General features: G+C 50.7%; 1 protein-coding gene across 1 annotated transcript in view; it reads right to left on the minus strand.

Moving 5' to 3' along the window:
* SLC17A9 (solute carrier family 17 member 9) overlaps nt 1–20499 on the minus strand; it is a 45604-nt gene that overhangs the window by 9632 nt on the left and 15473 nt on the right. Inside the window, exons 2-7 of the mRNA XM_006126190.4 lie at nt 16640–16837; nt 14299–14438; nt 10853–10952; nt 8437–8567; nt 6737–6833; nt 2194–2290 (exon numbers count right to left, since the gene is read on the minus strand). Of these exons, the coding sequence (XP_006126252.1) occupies nt 2194–2290; nt 6737–6833; nt 8437–8567; nt 10853–10952; nt 14299–14438; nt 16640–16837 (763 nt within the window). The remainder of the gene's footprint in view (nt 1–2193; nt 2291–6736; nt 6834–8436; nt 8568–10852; nt 10953–14298; nt 14439–16639; nt 16838–20499) is intronic.

The following is a 20499-nucleotide window of genomic DNA, read 5'->3' on the forward strand; positions in this document are numbered from 1 at the left end:
TTTCTGCAGCAGAATGGATTGTAAAAATACAAGCTCTCAGCCGGGAAGAATTTTAACAAAGTTTCAGAAAAAGCAGGAGATTTGTTTGTGCGGGGCAGAGAGCAGCTTCCTGTTCCCTCCCTCCTCCCTTTGATCCCCTCCTAGCCCAGCTGGGCCATGCACTGGGTTTCCTAGCTCTTGTCCCTTTGCAGCCCAACTGGGTTGCATGTGCCAGGTCTTTCACCCCCACTTGCATCACGCCAGGCTCCTGGCTTCCCACCTGGCGCCCACACGCGTGCACACACACACACACACACACACACACACACACACACACCGTGCCAGGCTCCTGGTTCCCCCCCAGACACACACATACATTGTACTGGGCTCCCAGCCCCTGCCCCCCACAAGGTTCCTTCCAAGCTGTGCGGCAGCACAGCCTTGCAGCTGCTGAATGAGCCCTGCCCAGCCAGGGACTCAGGACTTGCACCCGTGCATGGAGGTGCCTGGCTGCGGGAGGGGCACTTCTCAACAGGGAGCTGCTGCGGTTGCTGAAGGAGAAGTGCCCCTCCCCTAGCCAGACAGCTCTGCCCCATGAGTTCTGAGCCTCCGACTGGCCAGGGCTCATTCCACAGCTGCGGGGCCCTGCTACCGCACAGCTTAGAGGGAACCTTGACCCTCACCCCAAGCAACACACCTGGACTCTCTGATATGGGAACATCTGTGGCCATGCCGGACCATGGATGTTGCGAAACCAGAGAGTTCCGGTTTAGAGAGGTGCAACCTGTAATGAAAACTACCATTGTAACAACTAACAATATTGTGCCCGTTGGTGCATTTGCAGATTAAACAATATGGCCGGATCCTGCAATCAGATCCCTTGAATCCAATAGGCAGGTTCAAGAGTCCATCCTCAGGCTTCAAAAGCATGGCTCAGTGTCTATAGTTGTAGCTTTGTTTTAGAAGGGACGTGTAGGAGAAATTAATAAGACTGGAAACTTTTCAGCTTGGAAAAGAGACACCTAAAAGCGGGGGGGGGGGGTCTGACAGAGGTTTTTAAAATCATGGCTAGGGTAGAGAAAGTAAATAAGGGAGTTTTATGTACTCCTTCTCATAAGAACTAGGGGTCACCAAATGAAATTAATAGGTAGCAGGTTTAAAACAAATAGAAGTATTTCTTCACCCAATGCACAGTCAACTTGTGGAACTCCTTGCCAGAGGATGTTGTGAAGGCCAAGATTATAACAGGGTTTAAAAAGGGAACTAGATAAATTCATGGAGGATAGGTCCATCAATAGATATTAGCCAGGATGGGCAGGGATGATACCCTTAGCCTCTGTTTGTCAGAAGCTGGAAATAGGTGACAAGGGGATGAATCACATGATGATTACCTGTTCTGTTTATTCCCTCTGGGGCACCTGGCCACTGTCAGAAGACAGGATACTGGGCTAGATGGACCTTTGGTCTGACCCAGCATGACCGTTCTTATGGTCTTACGCGTGGAAAGTATTAAATAGCTGGACTCCTGCATATATCAAGTACATACTCCCTGCTTGCCAACACCCTCACTTAAGAATCCGGGGTAAAGGCAACTGGCAGCCCCATGTATCTAAGGTTACAGCACATTCATATCTGGCAGAAATCATTCCTCTTTCTTCTTCCCCCTTCAGCAATGTGTGATCCCAAGAAAAAAATGTTTCTCTTATATTGACAGCGTCTTTCGATCTCATCCAAAAATCATGGGTGCTCTCCTAGACCTCAGTTCCCAGCTGTGTTTTGGTAGTGGTGAGGAGCTGCCTCAGATCTTTTGGGCTACAAAAGAAGCTTTGGACAATGCAAAAGCAGCTTCTTCTTGAGAGTTTGACATTATGGAGCAACTGAGAGTGTTACTCCCAGACACATTCTAGGCAGGCTTCTGGTAGCAAAACGTGGGACGTGACAAAATGTGAGTGAACCAATCAGAACAAGACCAAAGTGTGAGACCAGTCAAAATCAAATGTACGGGGAGTGAAGGTTACTAAAATCAACCTCCTACTGTTACTGGCTCAGATGCCAAAAAGGGCTGTTCTCTTCAGGCCTAATCGGGAGACTGCTGAAGTCAATGTAAAGATTCCCAATGCAAACGGGAGCTGTGTAACTGCACAGAGAATACCACACCCCCCTTTGTTTGTGCTCAGCTTTGAGAGTCTCCTCTTCGGTGCAGCGTCAGCCTACCTTAGACTCGGGAAAAGTGTCCTTAAAGAAAGTTGGCAACCAGGAGAGGAGAGTGAAAAATGTGCTGCCTGTAGAAAGCTGAGCCACTATGACCGCCCTATAAATATACAATAGGGCAAAGAATCAATCAAGATGACAGATCACATTGGATACAAAAAGGGGATTCTGCTGCCCACTATTTCAAGGCAGTGGGGTCAGGCATATCAATAAACCCTCTAGTTCGGTGGTTTTCAAACTTTTTTTCTCATGACCCAGTTGAAGAAAATTGTTGATGCCGCGATCCAACTTAATTTGACTAGAGTGTGGGCTCCAGGGTGGAGCTGAGGATGAGAGCTTTGAGGAGGAGGCTCTGGCTTGAGGAAGGGGGGGCAGGGTTGGGGCAGGAAGGGCTTACTTTGAGCAGCTCCCTGTCAGTGGTGCAGCGGAGAAGGGAGGGGGCTAAGGCAGCTTCCTGCCTCTCCTGGCACCGCAGCCCACGCTGCACCCCAGAAGCAGCCGGCAGCAGGTTCCCAGCCAATGGGAGTGCGGAGCTAGTGTTTAGGGCAGAGGTAGTGTGCAGAGCCCTCTCCCCCTAGCAGCTGATCCTGTTGCTGACCACTTCTGGGGTGCAGCGCGGTTTGCGGTGCCAGAAAAAGGAGGTAGCCGTCTTAGCACCCCCACTGGTCCCCTGAGCCCCCTTCAGCAACAAGACCCAGTGCCTGACATTCCACTGCCCAGTACAGGGTCGTGACTACAGTTTGAAAACCACAGATCTATAGCCTCGAAGCAGCTTCCTGCGATTCACTGCAGATAACTCCACCCCAGCTGACGGCCAAAGCAAGAAGATAGAGCAACACACCCGCTTATTCCCACAATGCTTTCACCACAGGCCGTGCTGAACGGGGCCTTGAACAAAGCTGATGTCCTGATACAATCGGTGCGGATAACATCACGCTCTTCAGTTCTAAGAGCCCCATTAGCTCCTTCCTTACTGCAGGACTCGTGTCCTTCCTAGGGATTTAGCTTAGGTTGGGGTGGGGAACCTTTTTTGGGTCGGGAGTCGCACACAAGTGAGAAGCAAAAAACCAAAACCAAACCCTCATGGCCCCGACTGAGGAGAAAGACACTCCCCACATTCCCTTCACACACCAGAGCCTGGGGGAGGCAGGAGCAGCCTAGTAGATTGTGTGTGCTCAGCCCCGCGGGGAGGCAGCGGGGGGGGGGGGGCTGGAGCACTAATGTGGGCTCCTCAATGCTGCGGGGAGAGCCCTGAACCTCAGGGACCGGATCCATGCAAGCCAAGGTCCACATCCAGACCCCAGGCCTTAGGTTTCCCACCCCTAGATTTAGGTCCTGCTAAATGTCGGTCAGTGTGGCGTAGTGGGGGGCTGTCTGCTCTGTAACCCAGGGTCCCCCTGCGTTGTCATGTGTGATTCCCACTGTCTCACCCAAATGTGTATTAACCCAGACACCTGGGCTCAGCCTGAGGAGATAACAGGGGATTCCCAGGGAGAGAGACAAAGGGAGAGAGGAGAAAGGTTCAGTTGCTGGTTGGGAAACAGGAGGGAGTGAGCCTAAACTGAGAGCTGGAGGTGTAAGGGGGGATGAACCCCCCTAACCCAAGAGATCTGAGGCATCCTGGCCCAGACTTCTGTAGCAGTATCACGTCTATTCTGTGCTGTATCCTGGAGGAGCAATAAAACCTCTCTATTCTCTGGCTGGCGGAGTCTGTTCTTGCTGCTACAGGGCTGCAGGATTTGGGGGAACCCCGACTCGGTGTCACAGTCGGCCATGCATGTCCATTCACGCCCAAATATTCATAACTAGCCAATTAGACCATCATAAGATGGGATTTTCAGGTCTCTCCTCCACATTGGTCTTCTCTCCTGAGCCTCCGGTCTCTCTCTCCCCCCTCTCTCTCCTCTACTGCCTCCCCCTCTCTCTCTCTCAGCTCTCCTCCGCCTCCTGCCTCTCTCTTTCTCTTCTCCTCCCCCTCCTGCCTCTCACTTGGGGGACCGTGGAGCCCAAATGGTCACTTGCGCCACTTGCTCCCACACGGCGGCCTGGCTGAGCAGCACAGAAGTCAGCCGAGCACCATGGCGGGAGGCAAAGGGGAGGGGCGGGGGGGGTGACGTACATGGCCAGGCCCCGCCCCCTGGCCATGTACGTCACCGCCCACCCCCCTTCCCCTCCCACCGTGGCGCTCGGCTGACTTCTGCGCCGCTCAGCCGGGCCGCCGTGGGGGAGCAAGTGGCGCAAGCGGCCGTTTGGGCCCCACACTCCCCATGTAGCACGGGCTGCCCGGAGGGAACAGCCAGCATTTCAGCATTACAGAGTCACAGACATTGGGCTACTAAACATATGATAATAAGCAACTGATTTAATCTAACATGGTAGCAGGGCTGGTGTTAGCATTTAAACAATAGTACGTTGGGGGTGGAGGAGAGGATAAACAGAACCATGTCTGACAGGACACTGAAATGCAAGTGTGCTGGGAGAATTACTAGCCTCATGTTACACCCATTAGCAATTATCACTAGAGCTTTGTTCTTACCCGTGCATCCTCTGCACACGAGCACTGGGGTATTGTCCATTTCCCCACTTATCTCCGTACTCTCTGAAAAGTCATGTCTGCTTTCCCTCAGATCCTGTCATAATCTTTCCTTAAATGGTCAGATGGCCGATGCATTGAGCTACACAAAACCACTCCCCTGCTCTGGTCTGGACAGTGTTAAATCCAGAACCCTAAACTAGGAAGACGTAACGTCTCCTGAGAGAGTTCATTAAATCAGAGTGACACCTGAAAGGACATTTTTTGGCGCTCTCTCCCCCTCAGGAGAGCAAAGATTACAGCTCTCAGCATCCCCTGAGTCACAAATTCAGAGTGTATGCAGCGTTGTTGCAGCCGTCATTCCCAGGTGGGAAGGTGATGTCCTTTATGGGACCAACTTCTGTTGGTGAGAGTGACAAGCTTTTGAGCCACAGGTCTTGGAAAGATCTTAAGAAGAGTTCTGTGTAGCTTGAAAGTTTGCCACTCTTGCCAACAGAAGTGGATCCAATAAAAGATATTACCTTCCCCACCTTGTCTCTCTAAATTCGGAATATGCCTTATGCCAGGAGTGAGCAATAAGCGGCCTGTGGGCCAGAGGCAATTCACCAAGGTCAGCCCCTGGCAGGCTGCTAGACACTTATTTACCTGTGCATCCATAGGTACAGCTACTTGCAGCTTTTGTAGTCCATGGCTTGCTGTTCCCGACCAATGAGAGCTGAGGGAAGTGTTGTCCTGGTCTGTGCCACTTCCCACAGCTCCCACTGGCCGGCAACGGCAATCTGCGGCCAATGGGAGCTGCGAGAGGCTCTACCAGGGCCGGCCCGAGCCATTTTGGCGCCCTGGGCCCCAGGCGCGCAGTTCCGCCCCCGGGGCGCAAGGCCCCACCTCCGAGCGCACAACGCATGCGCAGGCCCACCCCGGGGGCACGTGGGCGGACGCACGGAGCATGCGCTGCCCAGTCGGCCCGGCCACTGCTGATGGCGCGCAGCACAGGGCCGGCTGTGCCTAGCCATGCAGGGCCCTATGGCCGCGGGGGGAAGGGCACTGCTGGCCGGGACTGCAGCGGTTAACACGGCCCCCGCCTCAGGTGGCCACTGCAGCCCGCTGGGAGCCGGGCATCCCCCATAGGTGGTGCCCTGGGCAGCTGCCCGGCTAGCCCACCCCATAGACCGGCCCTGGGCCCTACCTGAGGTAAATAACACATCTAGCAGCACACCACGGTCTAACCCTGGCAAACTGCATCTGGCTCGCAGGATGCTTATTGCCCACCCCTGCCTTATGCCCTGGGCTGTTAGAAGCACTGCTTGTAAAACAGAAACACTGACAAATATAATTCACAGAGGATTGGATGGTGTAAAGAGACTCACGCTATAATGCCCAGTTCAGTGGTGTGATAAGCTCAGGGGCATAATGATTATTGTGTTGACTCTGATGTTTACATGGCAATGATTTGTAAAGCTGATAAAACTTCCTTAAGAAATAAATACAGGTTGAACCTCTCTAGTCTGGCACCCTCGGGACTTAACCAGTTCCGAACAAATTTTCCAGACCACGGGAGGTCAATATTGTCTAGCAGCATTACCAAGACTTCCACTGCTTACTGGGTCATTTAAGGACATTTAGGAGTAAATTAGAGCTAAATAACAGTACAGAATACTGAGAGCCAGGACTGGTGGCTGTAAACAAACTTTATGGGACAGCAGGAAACTTGGCCACACCCATGAAAAGTGGACATCTGGCTAACTAAAATCATTCAGGACGACAGATGTTTCCGGACCAGAGAGCTCTGGACTAGAGAGGTTCAACCTGTAGCTATAAAATTAAAATAGCAACCTTGGAAAGACCCACCATTCTGCCCTCTGCTGGAGTAGTTTGGGGAGGTAGTTAACTCCAGGAGCAAGATATAAAGGCTCCAGAATGAAAGGAAGGTGAAACAACAACCACAAAAAAACCCAGATTCTGCAAGGAGTGGGGCTGCCATGCACAACACACATGCCCATAACATTGACTTACCAGATAGGGGCCTTTTTAAATAACTGCTTCCAGGGAACTTTGGTCTGTTTGGATAACGACAGGCTCTTTGCTAAATAGTCTAACCGAACGATGAGTTCTGCAGGGAAGAAATATCACAGCCAAGTACACTGGGTCTGTTCTATCCTAGGGCTTAAACCCACGACTTCAAAATTGCTTATAATGGGCATTCAAAAAGGTAACCCCAGAATATCTAGGCATTAAGCCATAAAAGCTACAAATGCCACCTTATCCTGCTCGCATCCACTCAGAATGTTGCTGCAAAGATCATTTTCCTTGCCCATCACTTGGTCCCCATTGCCCTTCCCTTCACATCCCTCCTCTGGTTCCCCTTCTCTATTGCATCAGACATAGGCTACTTGTCTTCCCTTAACAGCCTATCCCGCACTGGGATAGCTCAGGGCAGTCACCCCCAGGCCTTTCACTTTGGGGGACCCCATAGTGGCCACCTCAGTCATCCGATGGATGGGTCCTAAGGTGACCTGGAAGGTTCCTAGGGGTCATGGCGTTAGCTGCTGGGTTGCTCCAGATCCCACCACCACAGTGTGTGAGGGGCCCGACCCTCACTCCAGCCTATTACACTCTACCCTGGCCCGCTCTTGGGTGTTCCGCTTCCTGTCGCCATGGTGAAGCAGAAGACTAGAGGCTGGGAGAGGGCAGCAGAGCAGGCTGCTGGGCTTTGGCAAGGGGGCTGGGCAGGGGCAGGAAGGGGCAGGGTGGGATGGACCAGAGGCAGGGCGCCTCAGGCCCCACATCCCCCTAGGGACAGTCCTGTCCCCCCACCTTTACCAATCCTCTCTCATTCACTGTCAACTCCTGCCTGCCTCCATTGCTCAGCTGATACATCTTCGAACTAGCGTCTTTGTGTTTCTCCCATGCTGCCCCTTACACTTGGGAGATGCTCCCCACAGGGGCCCCCATCACTTTTAAAAGTGGGACAGCTATGGCCTCCTACTTTTTACCAGACTAAGGGCAAACAACAGGAAGGGAGGGGGCAGAGAGGAGCAAGTGGAGGCAGAGCCTTGGGCGAAGAGGCAGAGTGAAGGCAAGGCCTGGGAGAGGTGGACCAAGGGCAGAGCCTTGGAGGAAAAGGCAGAGAGAGGGCAGGGCCTCAGTTCAGATGCTGGTACCCTCCCCACTCTGTGGAGCTTCCCCATAAATATCCAGAAAGCCACCCAATTATTCCTCTTCAAGGTCCTCCTTAAAACTCTCCTTTTCTGTAATGCCTAAAAACCATTAGCAGCAGCTCGGCTGCATTCCAGGAAGGTACTTAGGTGCCTAAATCCCTGACTTTGGCACCTAAGTCTCAGGCTTAAGGACCTAAGTCCCAATTCTGGCTCCTCTGCCATTCGGCAATCTATGCCAACCACTGTAGGTGCCTAACCTCACTCACCACCGACATTTTTGCTGCAAAGGTTCCCAACACATTTAAGTTTCTGCCTAAGTGGCTGAGAAATTCACAAACCAGGAAGAGAGGCTTTCGGTCACAGAGATCACATGTGGGGCTTGCTCAGAGGCTACCTACGTGCCACTCAGAGTCCAGCCAGAGGAGGAGGAGGAGGTGGTGCCATCTGGCATTTGCCCCAGGGTTAACAATTGCAATACATCACTTTTCTGTCATTCCACAGCACAGCCGAGTGATCAGCTGGTGCCGGTAGGAAGGGACCAAGAAGGGGGCTTACCTTTCTCATTCAGGATATATTTGCACATGCAGTAAACCCAGAGCAAAGTGAGCAAACCAGAGAAATAGAAGACACTCTCCCAGCCATACCAGTCCAGAAGAAGGGACCCTGCCCCACCAATCACCAGCGTCCTGGAGGGAAAAGCCAGAGAGATCATGAGCCTGATAAGAGCGAGCTTTGGGCAAACTCACAATCCATTCCTCAATGCTGAAAGTGCTACTGAGTCAACACTGGTTTACTGGGTGTTGTTTATCCAGCCCTCAGGAGCTGTTCATCTTAACAAGCTGTTGCACTGGCTAATCAATAATGCTAAGCGGAGAGGCAACCTTGCTATTATAGCCCATCCCATGATACAATCGACTCTTTTATTGCACTGCACAGGAGAAGAACCTGCTTGGTCTCTTATCATTGGACACTTAGGGCCAAATCCTCAGCTGATGTCGTTGGAACACGGTCAGCGTACACCGGCCACAGACCTGAAATCTGAAATCCCTGTCAAGGGCAGGGTGCCACAGAGCACTCGGATACACGTGGATTGTCTGCCCGGAGATGGGACATTCAGCATGGGAAGAGCTCTTAGTCCCTTAGGTGTGTCTGCACAGCAGTGAAGCAGCTGTCAGCTTGTGGCCATACTCTGGGTCCGTAGGGCTGCAGGGCAGACATTTAGGCTCAGGCTAGAGCCCAGCACTGGGACTCTCCCCATCCCTCATAGAGTCCTAGAGCTCGAGCTCCAGCCCTGGGGTCTCAGCCTGGAGGCATGCAAGCCACCTACAGCCCGAGCTGTTTCACAATTCGACCTGGGAGTCCCTGTGGGGGTGATGGTCAGGCATGCGGAGAAGGGAGAATGGGAGCAATTGCCCTGGGGCCTGGTGATTCAAAAGGGCCCAGCGTTCCCAGCCATGGCTACTGTGGCAGCAGTGGTGCCCGGAGCCTTGAGGTGGGGGATACAGCAGCCCAGGCAGTGCTGAGGGCTGGCTGCCCCCATCCCACCCCTTCTGCCTGAGGCCCTGCTCCTTCTGGGAGTGCAGTGCCAGGCCCCCTCCCCAACCTTGCCCAGGGCTCATCAAAGCTGTTAGCTCTCCTGGGTATGTCCATCCCCATCCCTCAAGCCCCACCCCTTCCTGCCCCCATCCTGCTCTCTTCCCCCTGTTGCACCCCTTCCCCCAAAGAGAGAGCAGTTTTCAGGTGTCTAAAAGGGTGTCACAAGGAGGAGGGAGAAAAATTGTTCTTCCTGGCCTCTGAGGATAGAACAAGAAGCAATGGGCTTAAATTGAGGCAAGGGAGGTTTAGGTTGGACATTAGGAAAAACTTGCTGACTGTTGGGGTGGTTAAACACTGGAATTAATTGCCTAGGGAGGTTGTGGAATCTCCATCTCTGGAGATATTTAAGAGCAGATTAGACGGGCATCTATCAGGAGTAATCTAGATGATGCTTAGTCCAGCCGTGAGGCTGACCTCTCAAGGTCCCTTCTAGTTCTAATGTTCTATGATTCTAGAAAGCCACCTCCTCTGAGGGACCCGGCCTTGGGGATTACCAGGGGGTCCCCTGAACACACCGTGACAGTGTAGGGACACACACACACCTTGGGCCTCAGAGCTTCCTAGTCTAGATTGTGAAACTGTTTGGGCCATAGGTGGCCTGTGGGCCGTGAGTTTGAGATCCCTGCTCCAGCCCAAGCCTGGATGTCTGCATTGTCATTTTATAGCCCTGCAGTCCAAGCTCTATGAGCCCGGGTCAGCTGACCGGGGCCAGCCATGAGTGTTTAATTGCAGCATAGACATACCCTTTGTTTTTCTAGCAAGATCACCATTTATACCCAGGAGTACATCCAGCCGCATAAGGTAGTCATAAGACAGAACATATGGTGCATTACATACTACTGCTGCCTTGAAGCGTGCTAGAGCCCTTTCTATTGGAGATTCTTCGAGAGCTTTACAAAGGAGGGAAAGTATTATTAATCCTCAATTAACAGAGAGAAACTGAGGCTCAGGGAGGTTCAGTGATCTGCCTTGGGTCATGCAGCAAGTTAGTGAAAGGGTCAAAAACAGAACTCATGATCCTAGATAGTCCATCTTGCTCTTCCTGCTGCCACCGCCTATAGAAAACCAAATGGCAACTCCTTGAAGCTCGCTGTTCAAAAGACAAAAATCCTACAAATCCTCAACACACTTGGAAGAACAAAACATTGTCAAGGACTCAACAACTTCTGTAATGAGTGTGTATATTTTGTAGCAACCGTCTGAGCTTTCTTCAACGGGAATGGATGCCCTCCAGGACCCGAAGTTCCAGGTGTACTTTGTGGGCTGGTGTTTTAGCCTCCAGCAGTTAAATTGCACTTTCTCTCCTACAGCATCCCTCTGAGACTCTGGCATTTGCTGCTCAAAGCTAAGGAAACATCGGCCTACCGGGACTTACCCAAATTGAGAGCCAGTCCCGACTGTGCTGCATGTGAAAGCTCGCTCGCTCTCCCGGACCTTCTGAGAATAGAGGCTGGCCAAAGCTGGGAAGTACACACCTAGGAGTGGAAAAAGAGTCAGCCACTGTCAGTCGGGGGAGGCCTCAGTCAACCTGGTGCCCGCATGTGAGTGTGGTCAAATCAAATCCAACCATCGATAAATGTCCAACCAAGTCAACGAGCTCTTTGCTGTCCCCAAAGAAATGACTGCGTCACACGCCAGTGTGACATATGCCAGCCCACCGCTCCCCCAATGGTCACTTGGAAGCTCATTGTACCATCTCTGTCGCCATGCCCCGCCCCTTATGGTAATTGTGAGCCCCTCCGAAGTGTGAATTCATTTATCCACACGACATCCCTGTGAGGCAGATGTGACCGTGCCCTCACTCATGGGCAACGTGAGCGTCTATCTCAAGCCTCTTTGAATCCATTTGTCTCTTACATTCTGCCTCCCTGTCTGCTGCTTGGGTTCTGTACAGCTCCAGTGTCTTTTGAACCTCACTCTCACTCACTTGGCAGATTTTCCTGCCTCCAGTTGCCAGAAATGAGCAAGCAGAAAATAACAAACCAGTAACCACTTTGTCTGCCTTCTAAAACCCACACTTAAAATCACTGCTAGCATCCAGCGCAACCAGCTGTGTACATCTACCCTGCTCACTGCACACTGTGTCGAGGTGCAGTCACAATAAGGCAGGGCTGTTATACCCATTTGCAGCCAGGAAAGTGAGGCAGAGACAAATTTAGTGACTTGCCAAAGATCACACAAGGAGTCTGAGCAGAGCTGGGAACTGGCCCCAGCTCTCGTGACACACAGGCTGGTGAACCTTCACCATCAGGCCAACATTTTACCATTGCGCCATAACTGAGCCACACCAAAAACTGATCCTTCTCCTCTCGCCCTCCCCAGGGCTGGAAAAGCTTTTAATCCTTATTAAACAGTTGCCAGCTTCTTCTTATGGTGATTCATCCAGGTTCTGGGAATGACAATATCATGTGCTCTGCTGAGTAGCAGGGCTAGATGAGATAGCATGCAGAGACTTTGCAAAGGAATAGCTCGGCATTGAAACCAACTGCTGCTATGGAGACAGATGTGGAGAGGATGTGAAACTCCCAGGGGAAACGAGGGGAATTCTAGGATGGGTCGGCTGTTGCAGTGGTTAACACACAGGCTAACGTGTATACGGTTAAAATTGGCATGGATGCTACCTAGTCCTTGATAAATGTTTGGCCCCAAATAATAAACACAGAGAAAAGGAGGAGTACAAAGAAAGACAGAAAAATAAAGAGTAGGCAGGAAAAAAGGCCGTCGCTGACAAGCTCTGTGACCCTGGTAGTTAACGAAAACTGGAACTACCCCAGCCCCCTCTCACCACATCAGCTTGGGGCCAGGTGAAAATCACCTCACCGCTCTGGCTGCTGCAGTGCCAGCGGGCACAGATGAGGGAGTGGTGATGTCCCCCAGCTGGGGCAGGTCCAGGTTCGTCTGCCCCCTGCGCTCCCCAGTCAGAGTGAGGAATGCAGCAAACTGTACGCTTCCCTTGCTCTCTGATGATGGGGCACAGCCAGCAATGTCCCCCTATGAATCTGGGGAGAGCTTCAGACCCTCCACCCTCTCAAAAGTGCACCTAGGGGTGGGAGACTCGGGTCTGGAGCATTCCCAAATGGTGGGGACACCCTCAGCCAGTCCCTCTCACTTGCTTGGTGATTCTGTCTCTTCTGTACGGTGTTATGAGGTGCAATCACATTCCAGGCATATCCCATTTTCCTGGCACAACCAAACCCTGACCTCGCTGTAAGTGAGGATAAGAGGAAGCTGCATGCCAAATTTGGTGGTCCTAGCTCTTACCATTTCAGAGGAGTTCTTGGACAGACAAACAAACACACAGACAGACAAACTCTCAAATATATGGTCGATGATGTATCAGGCACCCCCTGTTTGTGGAGGGAAAAGCCCAGACAGAAAACCGTGAAAACAACCCAGCATTTCTTATCGATTAACTGGAAAAAGTCACCTGACCAACTTTTGGGTAGCACACACTTGGCGTTTATAGATCCAGGTCCAAGATCCACAAGGGGGAAGAGAAAAACAACCCAAATGATCAGAGCTCAGACGAAAGACCAAAGAAACCTCCCGAAATGCAGGTGCTTTGAAGCATGTTTACCATTTCAGAGATAGGCAGAGAGATGAAAGCTTCCTAGCGTGATGGCACCATTCTCATCATAGATGTCTTTCTCCATGGGCCCCATTCGGTAGCCTCTCTGCACCCAGCTGTAGTAAGCTGAGGGTCAGTAATATGGAGTCAGCAGGCCTAAGGCCTGCAACATGGAAACAGCAACAGGCCTGCAATCTAGTGAGCAAGACTTTGGTTCAGTAACAGGAGCCAAGAAAGAAGCCCTATTGATAATTGTGTGATTGTGTAAGTTAGGTCGAGCATGGAAGGACACAGGGAGGCACTGGGTACAGACTGTAAGCCAAAGGGGAGTAATGGAACATCTTAATAAGAAATGTCTTGGTACAAAAACTCCCTAAAAACTAATGCACATACCGACCTAGGTTCAGGACCAGGTCAGAACTGACAGCATGAAGGATAGTAAGTAAGCTCCCCTTCCATAAGGTGAGGGGTGGTAACTAGGCAACAGAGGGTGGTAACCTGGTACGTAAAGAAATGATGTAAGTTGTTTGTACCTGTCTATAAAAGGACACTGCAGAGGGTGCTCTCCGGCCGACTTTGCGGGGGGCGCACTAGGCACCTGAACGGCAGATGTCATTGCCTAAGCTTACAGAATGCACAGTAGCTTAACTTTGACTAACTGCTGTTAATATCTGATATATGGCAATAGGCCTGCCCGGTGTTGGTAGGGCATAGTGTCAACGCAGGCCATAGTGCCCAGTGGTGTAACATTGTACTGATCTCTGTTACCAACTGGTAGAGCTTCGCATTTGACAATAAACCTGCTCGATTGATTTCAAACCTTGCCTGTATCTGTCGTTTCCGGGGCGTCTCAGAGATCTCCTGTGTTGACCCAAGTGTACGGGGTCTAACACTCTAGATAAAGGGAGTATCGATTGTTACGCAAGCAGCCGAAAGTTTATCACCAACGGAGTAGAGGTCCTGTCTGGAGCACGCCAGGACGACCCTGACCAGACGACGCTGACACTGACAGTCCAGACCACCGAAGGTACCGAGGTACGAAAACACCGAGGTACAACACCAGCCACACCAGGTTTTATAATCAGAGTTCCCGACATGGGGTCAGCTCCAAAACAGAAGCTCACTCTAACCCCTGGCCCTGCAATTTATGCATCGCAATGATGCCTTTCATTCGAATCCAGCCTACAAGGCGTTTCAGTAGAAGCAGGTTCCCAGGAGAACGGAACGAATGCACGCACCATCCTGTGTCTCACCTTGCAGCAGTCCCATGAGGAACCGGGCGATGGTCATGAAAAGCAGGTGGGCAGAACTGATGTAGGTGAACAGGGGAGTGACCGCGGTGACGAAGCCCCAGGCAGATGCAGAGAGGAGGAGGACTTTTTCTCCTCCGATCCTGAAAGATAAGCAAGAATGACGCAAGAGGGGACTGTGGGTAGGGGACGGGGTGGGCGCAAGGACTAGGAACCAGGACTTCAGGGTTCTTTTCCCAGCTGTTTGATAAGGAATGTCAGCCAGGCCTGCCCATCTGACCGTCCCACCCCACTAAGGCTTTCAGGGATGGCAGGGAGCTGTGCAAAGTAGAGCCTTTCCCATTGCCCCTGGGGTCATCTCTACACAGCATGGGTATGTCTAGACTACATGGCTCTGTCGACGGAGCCATGTAAAATAGCTTACTCAGCACAGTCAAAGAAGCGGGGATTTAAATAATCCCCGGTTCATTAAAATAAACATGGCTGCCGCGCTGTGCCGACGATCAGCTGATCTGGCACAGCGCGGCAGTCTAGATGCAGCGCGGTCGACAAAGGCTTCCCTTCTCGACCGATCCGCGTCTAGACTGCCGCGCTGTGCTGGATCAGCTGATCATCAGTACAGCATGGCGGCCATTTTTATTTTAATGAACCGGGGATTATTTAAATCCCCACTTCTTTGACTATGCCAAGTAAACTATTTTACATGGCTCCGTTGACGGAGCCATGTAGTCTAGACATACCCCATGTGTCCTGTGCCCTCACGCAGCAGCAGAACATGGCATCATTCTTACCATTTACCTACACACCTGAGAGGCCCTAGAATGCCCTGGGAGTGAAGGGTACCCAACGGAAAGCCCCATCTGCTCCCCAACTGCAGCAGACAATGGGGATGAGTGACTGACCACAGGCATATTCAGACTGTTGGGGAAAGTGGGGCCCCACTCCTGTCCGCATAGTTACAACCTTAGTGATGTGAGGGCAGCCGCAGGCGGGGGCGGCAGGGTTGTACAATTTTTGGTGGTGCCCAGAACAACCCCTCGTGTGAATGCACACAATTATAAAAGTGCCTTATGTATGCCTAGCTTATTCCTTTTTCTATACAGGAGTAAGTAGTACTAGTATAAACTAGGGATGTAACAGAGGAACCATTTAAATGGTTAATCGATAAGAATGATCTTATCAGTTACCATAGCGGTTACATGTTGGCTCCCAGCCCTGCTCCTGGGGAGATGGCTGCCCCCACCCCCCGCCCCGTATCAGAGCCTGTAGCATGGGGTGGCAGCTGGATCCCTGGGAGCGGGACTGAGAGCCAGGAGTGAGACAACAGCGTGAGGGGGCAGCTGGCTCCGCAGGAGCAGAAGCAGCAGGCAGGAGCTAGTACACATCAGAAGCCAGCTTAAAATCTGGTTTCTTATGTGCACCGGTTCCCGGGGAGCCAGCTGCTGCCCCACATTGTGTGCTCTGCAGTATAAAGCTTATGCTGAGGAGCCCGCAGCCAGCTCCCCAAGAGTGGGGCCGGCAACCAGGAACTGGCTCCCAGCATGCACTGGCTGCCGGTTCTGTTCCTGTAGCAGTTACACAATTACCTAATTAACCACCTTCAAACATTCCTAGTATAAATGCCTATTGATATAACTGTCCAGAGTAGTAGGGGCTATGCAGCTTGAACTATGCCAGTATAGTATAAAGCACTACACTTTTGCATGTAGGTAATTCCTAAACTGAACTTGGGCCACAGCCCAGCAAAGCACCTGTGTAACTTTGAGGCTTCATCTACACCACACCCTGGATTAATGCTCAGATCAATCCACCGGTGGTCAATCTAGCGAAGACGTGAAGTGAAAATCGACTGCAGATCGCTCTCCCATCAACCCTGTTACTCTGCCCAGGTTGAGAAGAGTAAGAGAAGTCGAAGGGAGAATTTCTCCCAGCATAGAGCTCGTAGTAACTTGACTTAAGGCATATTGACTCCAGCTACATTATTCACATAGCTTGGAGTTGCATAGCTTATGTCGACTTCCTGCGGTTGTGTAGATGTAGCCTAAGATCAGTACCAACTTAGAAATCAATGGGAACCACTCACATACATAAATTGAGGCACATTCTTCAGTGCTCTGCTGGACCAGAACCATAGGGCCTGATCCAAAACGTACTGAAGTCAATGGGAAAACTCCCGCTGACTCTAGTTGACTTTGGATCCGGTGTTTTTGCTATAGAGACGAATACATCACAGGTGGCTGAGCAGTCCTCACTCATGTGGGGTGGAGGTTGGGGACAAGGCAACTTTGCCACAAATTGTTATGGCAAGACACGAGCGAGGGATAATAGAAGAGCGTTGTGGTACCGATCACTGAGGTGCCCTCCGATGACCTGGGTTAAGCAGTAGCCCCAGAAGAAGCTGCTCAGAACAATGCCGGACTGTTTCTTGTCCCAGTCAAAGTGACGGCTCATGGCCACAGCACAGATAGGCATGGACACTCTGGCACAGTAGAGCAAACACGTCCCAAGCAGTAACATCCCAGTCCAGATTCGAGATTCAGGCCTGCGAGGAGGAAGAAAGAGATGGGGAACAAACAAGCGTGAATACAAACCGGTTTCGGATTCAGCTCACACAATGCGGCCGCGCAGGTCGGGCAGGTTTCCCGGAGTGCTTTCACAAGCCCGGCAAGTCTGTCTTTAAAGAGCTGAATGTCACAGCAATGCCAGCGTCGCGCCCTGTCACTTCATGCTGCTTTGATCAGAGCTGTGACACAGCGAGTGATGGTGGGCTTTGTCGCCGCGTCTACAATGAAAGCACCGCTGTGGGAGTGCTGTAAAGTGGATGCACGCCCATGGCTGGGGTGCTGGAAGGGCGCTCTAGGGAGGTAAAACGTTAACTGGTTAACCAGTAAGCCTCACTCTAAATGGGTAATGCTTACAGGCAGCCCCCGTCTGCGGTAGGCCCAGCCTGGACTCCCCCCACCACAGGTTACACACTGGCTCCCTGGGAGCAGAGTTGGCAGCTCTTGCTGGCTTCGCTGCATTGGCAAAGCCTCCTCGGCAGTGTTCCCTGTAAGCTGAGCGCTTGGGTGCCCACTCAGAAGAGATTCAGGCACCTCCCAGCAGATTAACAAAGTGCCCACAGTTGCCCACACACAGCATCATGTGTTTCTATTGGTGGTGCACATCTGCACATATTTTGGTGCACATAACAAAATTTATTCTGCACATGGATGGAAAAATTAGGGAGAACATTGCTCCTGGGGAGGCTTTGTTGTGGGCACTTATTTAAGCTTTATACTGCAGAGCTTTCAGAGTGTAACCGTGTAATTGATAGGATTTTTAGTGGTTACACGCTTACCTTTTTAAATGATTTTTTACATCCCTATTGTAAACCATCTCCTCGAGGGAGTGACTAACAGCACTCGTGCCCATTTACATGAGTGCTCTACAGCACTTCAACTTGCTGTGCTTAGAAGGGTGTTTTTTCACACCCCTGAGCCAGAAAGTTGTATCACAGTAAAATGGCCATTTAGACTTAACCTGGATATTTAAATTGCAATCTTTAGGTTTCAGATGTATGTTGTCCTACAGATTAAGGCACAGGTCACTGTACTGCTCACACATTGTCCTTGTTTGGAAGAACTGTTGCTGCTGTTTTTATAACCAAACAGATTAATAATTATTCTTTTTTTAAATATAAACACAAATGAAAGGTCAGTGTAACAGGTTGGCCACATTTGCCCAAGGCACTTCACCTTGGTAGTCAGTGTCGATTAGACTGAGAAAGGGCTAAGTGAGTCCTACTGACTCACAGAGGCCTATGGTTTGCTACTGCCCAAATATAAGGAAAGTGGGAGGAGCTTTCTACAAAGAGAGGATCTAAGGTGTGAGCTGATCTACCCAGGAGGAGGATCCCTAAGAAAAGGCAAGGCCACAAAGGTTTGAGCTGAACTTTATTCATATATTATTTAGGGATGTAATCGTGTAGTTGATTAACCAATTATCCGATAAGCAAAAGCATAAAGGTTAATGCTATAGACTACCCACATTTCCCTCCACCCCTCCCCCCAGACAGGGGCTGCTGCCACCCTGCGCTGCTTACTCTGTATCAGAAGCAGAAGCACAGGGCAACAGAAAGTCAGTCTGCGAGGGGAGCTGGTTTTTAAACTGGCTCTCCTCGTGAACCAGCTCCCACCTGGCACCCCACACAGAGTGGCAGGGAACTCCTCAGGAGTGGGGCTGGAGTGCACTGGCTACCAGCCCCACCTCCGGGGACTATAGAATAGTCGACTAACCGATAAGAATTCATGAGGTTACTCGACTATTCAATTAACCGATATTTAACATCCCTAATATTATTGCTAGGTTTTGAATTAAGAAAATCAAATCCCAGGGAGAAGATGGAATACCAGTGTTTCCCAATTATTTGGCCAAGGAACCCTTTTCAGCCTGAAAAGAATTTCAAGGAACCCCTACGGTTGCCAAGGTAAAATTTGTTAAGAAAAAACAAAAAACAAAAACAAAAACGCCGAGTTCCACATCAAAAAGGCTCTGTCTCTTTAAGAGGAGGCGAGGGAGTGCCAAGTTCTCATGGAACCCTTACTTTCGCTTTGCAGAACCCCGGGGTTCCACGGAGCACCAATTGGAAAACACTGGTATAGACTGTACAGGATGCACACTGTGTTTGAGAGCAGGGAATGGCTCCCTACTTCAAGTCTGGCAAACAATTCTGCCGTAAAGACAAATGTTCTGCCACAAATGTAGGGCCTGATTTTGAAAGGGTACCACATATGCACCGGTGCTGTGTTGAGCCCTGCTGAACTTTAGCATGGATGCATTCGCCCTCCCGTACACTGTACATTCCAGAACAAGGGCCTTAGTGATTGGGAAATAAACTATTATTTATTTTTTATTATTATAGCCGAGGTCAGGGCTCCCTATGCTAGGTGCTGTACACATGTATGACAAAGAGGCAGTCCTGACCATGGAATACATGGAATCCTGGCACTAACCCGCTGCACTTTCCATTCTCCTTTAGCCATCTTTTGTACAGAAAATGACTCTTTTTTCAGTAGAGTTAATTCTGATAGATCTGGGACCCCAGCTCTCCCAATATAACATAAGTCCATTTACAAACATGTCAAAGGGCCCTGTCGCCGAGGAGATAGCGCACGAGTGGTAAAAACAAGCCAGGCTGCTGTGCCCGTTAGAAATTAGTCTATTGTCCTCTCCTGAATGGTAGGGCAAGTGGGACAATGCCAAGTGTTAGCAGGAAGCAGAAGGGACTCTTCATTCTGCGCTTTCGAGCTTCCCCTCCTCTCCCTTCTCACACACGATAACTAACTCAAAAATTACACATCCTGGACTGACGAATAATTAACCACAATTCATCTTGCCTGGCTGATTTAGCAAACAGCGATGGGGAAAATGCTCTTAAAACGCCCTTCCAAGGTTATGTTAAATGGAGACACTGCAGCACTGGAAGTTTAATTCCCTCCTAAGCCAAATATGATCCTTTTTTTTCCAACTGCAAATAGAAACACTCCTCTTTCCAGCCTCCCCCACCGTCCCCGCTGCTCCGGTGTTACTTGGGAACTCTCAGCCGGAAGCAGCCCGGACCTCGCTTTGTTTTCCGTCGTCAGCTGGTCCCAATAAAAATGAAAATGCAGCTGTATAAAGTTTGAACCTGTGGACTGATGGAAGAAGGGTGGCGGAGTCAGGCTGGGTGTATCAAACACGATGCTTTTGACCCTCCTTCTTTTAATGTGTGACATTCAGTGTTATGAAATGTTTGCTATATTTTTTCTGCTCTTCCTTAGGACAGAAAAGAGACCTGTTGCCTCTTGCTAGGCATCTTATAGGATCCTCTAGGGCTGGGCAAAGGGGATGTGAGATGCTAACATGCTGAGGCAGTACACAGGAGCGAATAAGTGTGTGGCAGTACAAGGCAAGCGAGACTCAAGCCTACTAAATTCACTTGTTCTTTATAATATTGCTTTACACCGCCTGCAGTCCTTTGAGAGGCAGGCTCAGACCCTCTAAGGCAGGGGTGTCCAAACTTTTTTCAAAGAGGGCCAGATTTGATGAAGTGAACATGCGTGAGGGCCGACCATTTTGCCTGACATTCTTTGAACCATTAAAATTAAATGCAAATTAACTATTTTATGCAAAGTTTATTGCAAACGGCAAACGACATAACACCAACTATACATGTTGTGTCCA

Source organism: Pelodiscus sinensis, chromosome 18 (assembly GCF_049634645.1).
Source record: "Pelodiscus sinensis isolate JC-2024 chromosome 18, ASM4963464v1, whole genome shotgun sequence".
In the NCBI taxonomy this organism is placed as follows: Eukaryota; Metazoa; Chordata; order Testudines; family Trionychidae; genus Pelodiscus; species Pelodiscus sinensis.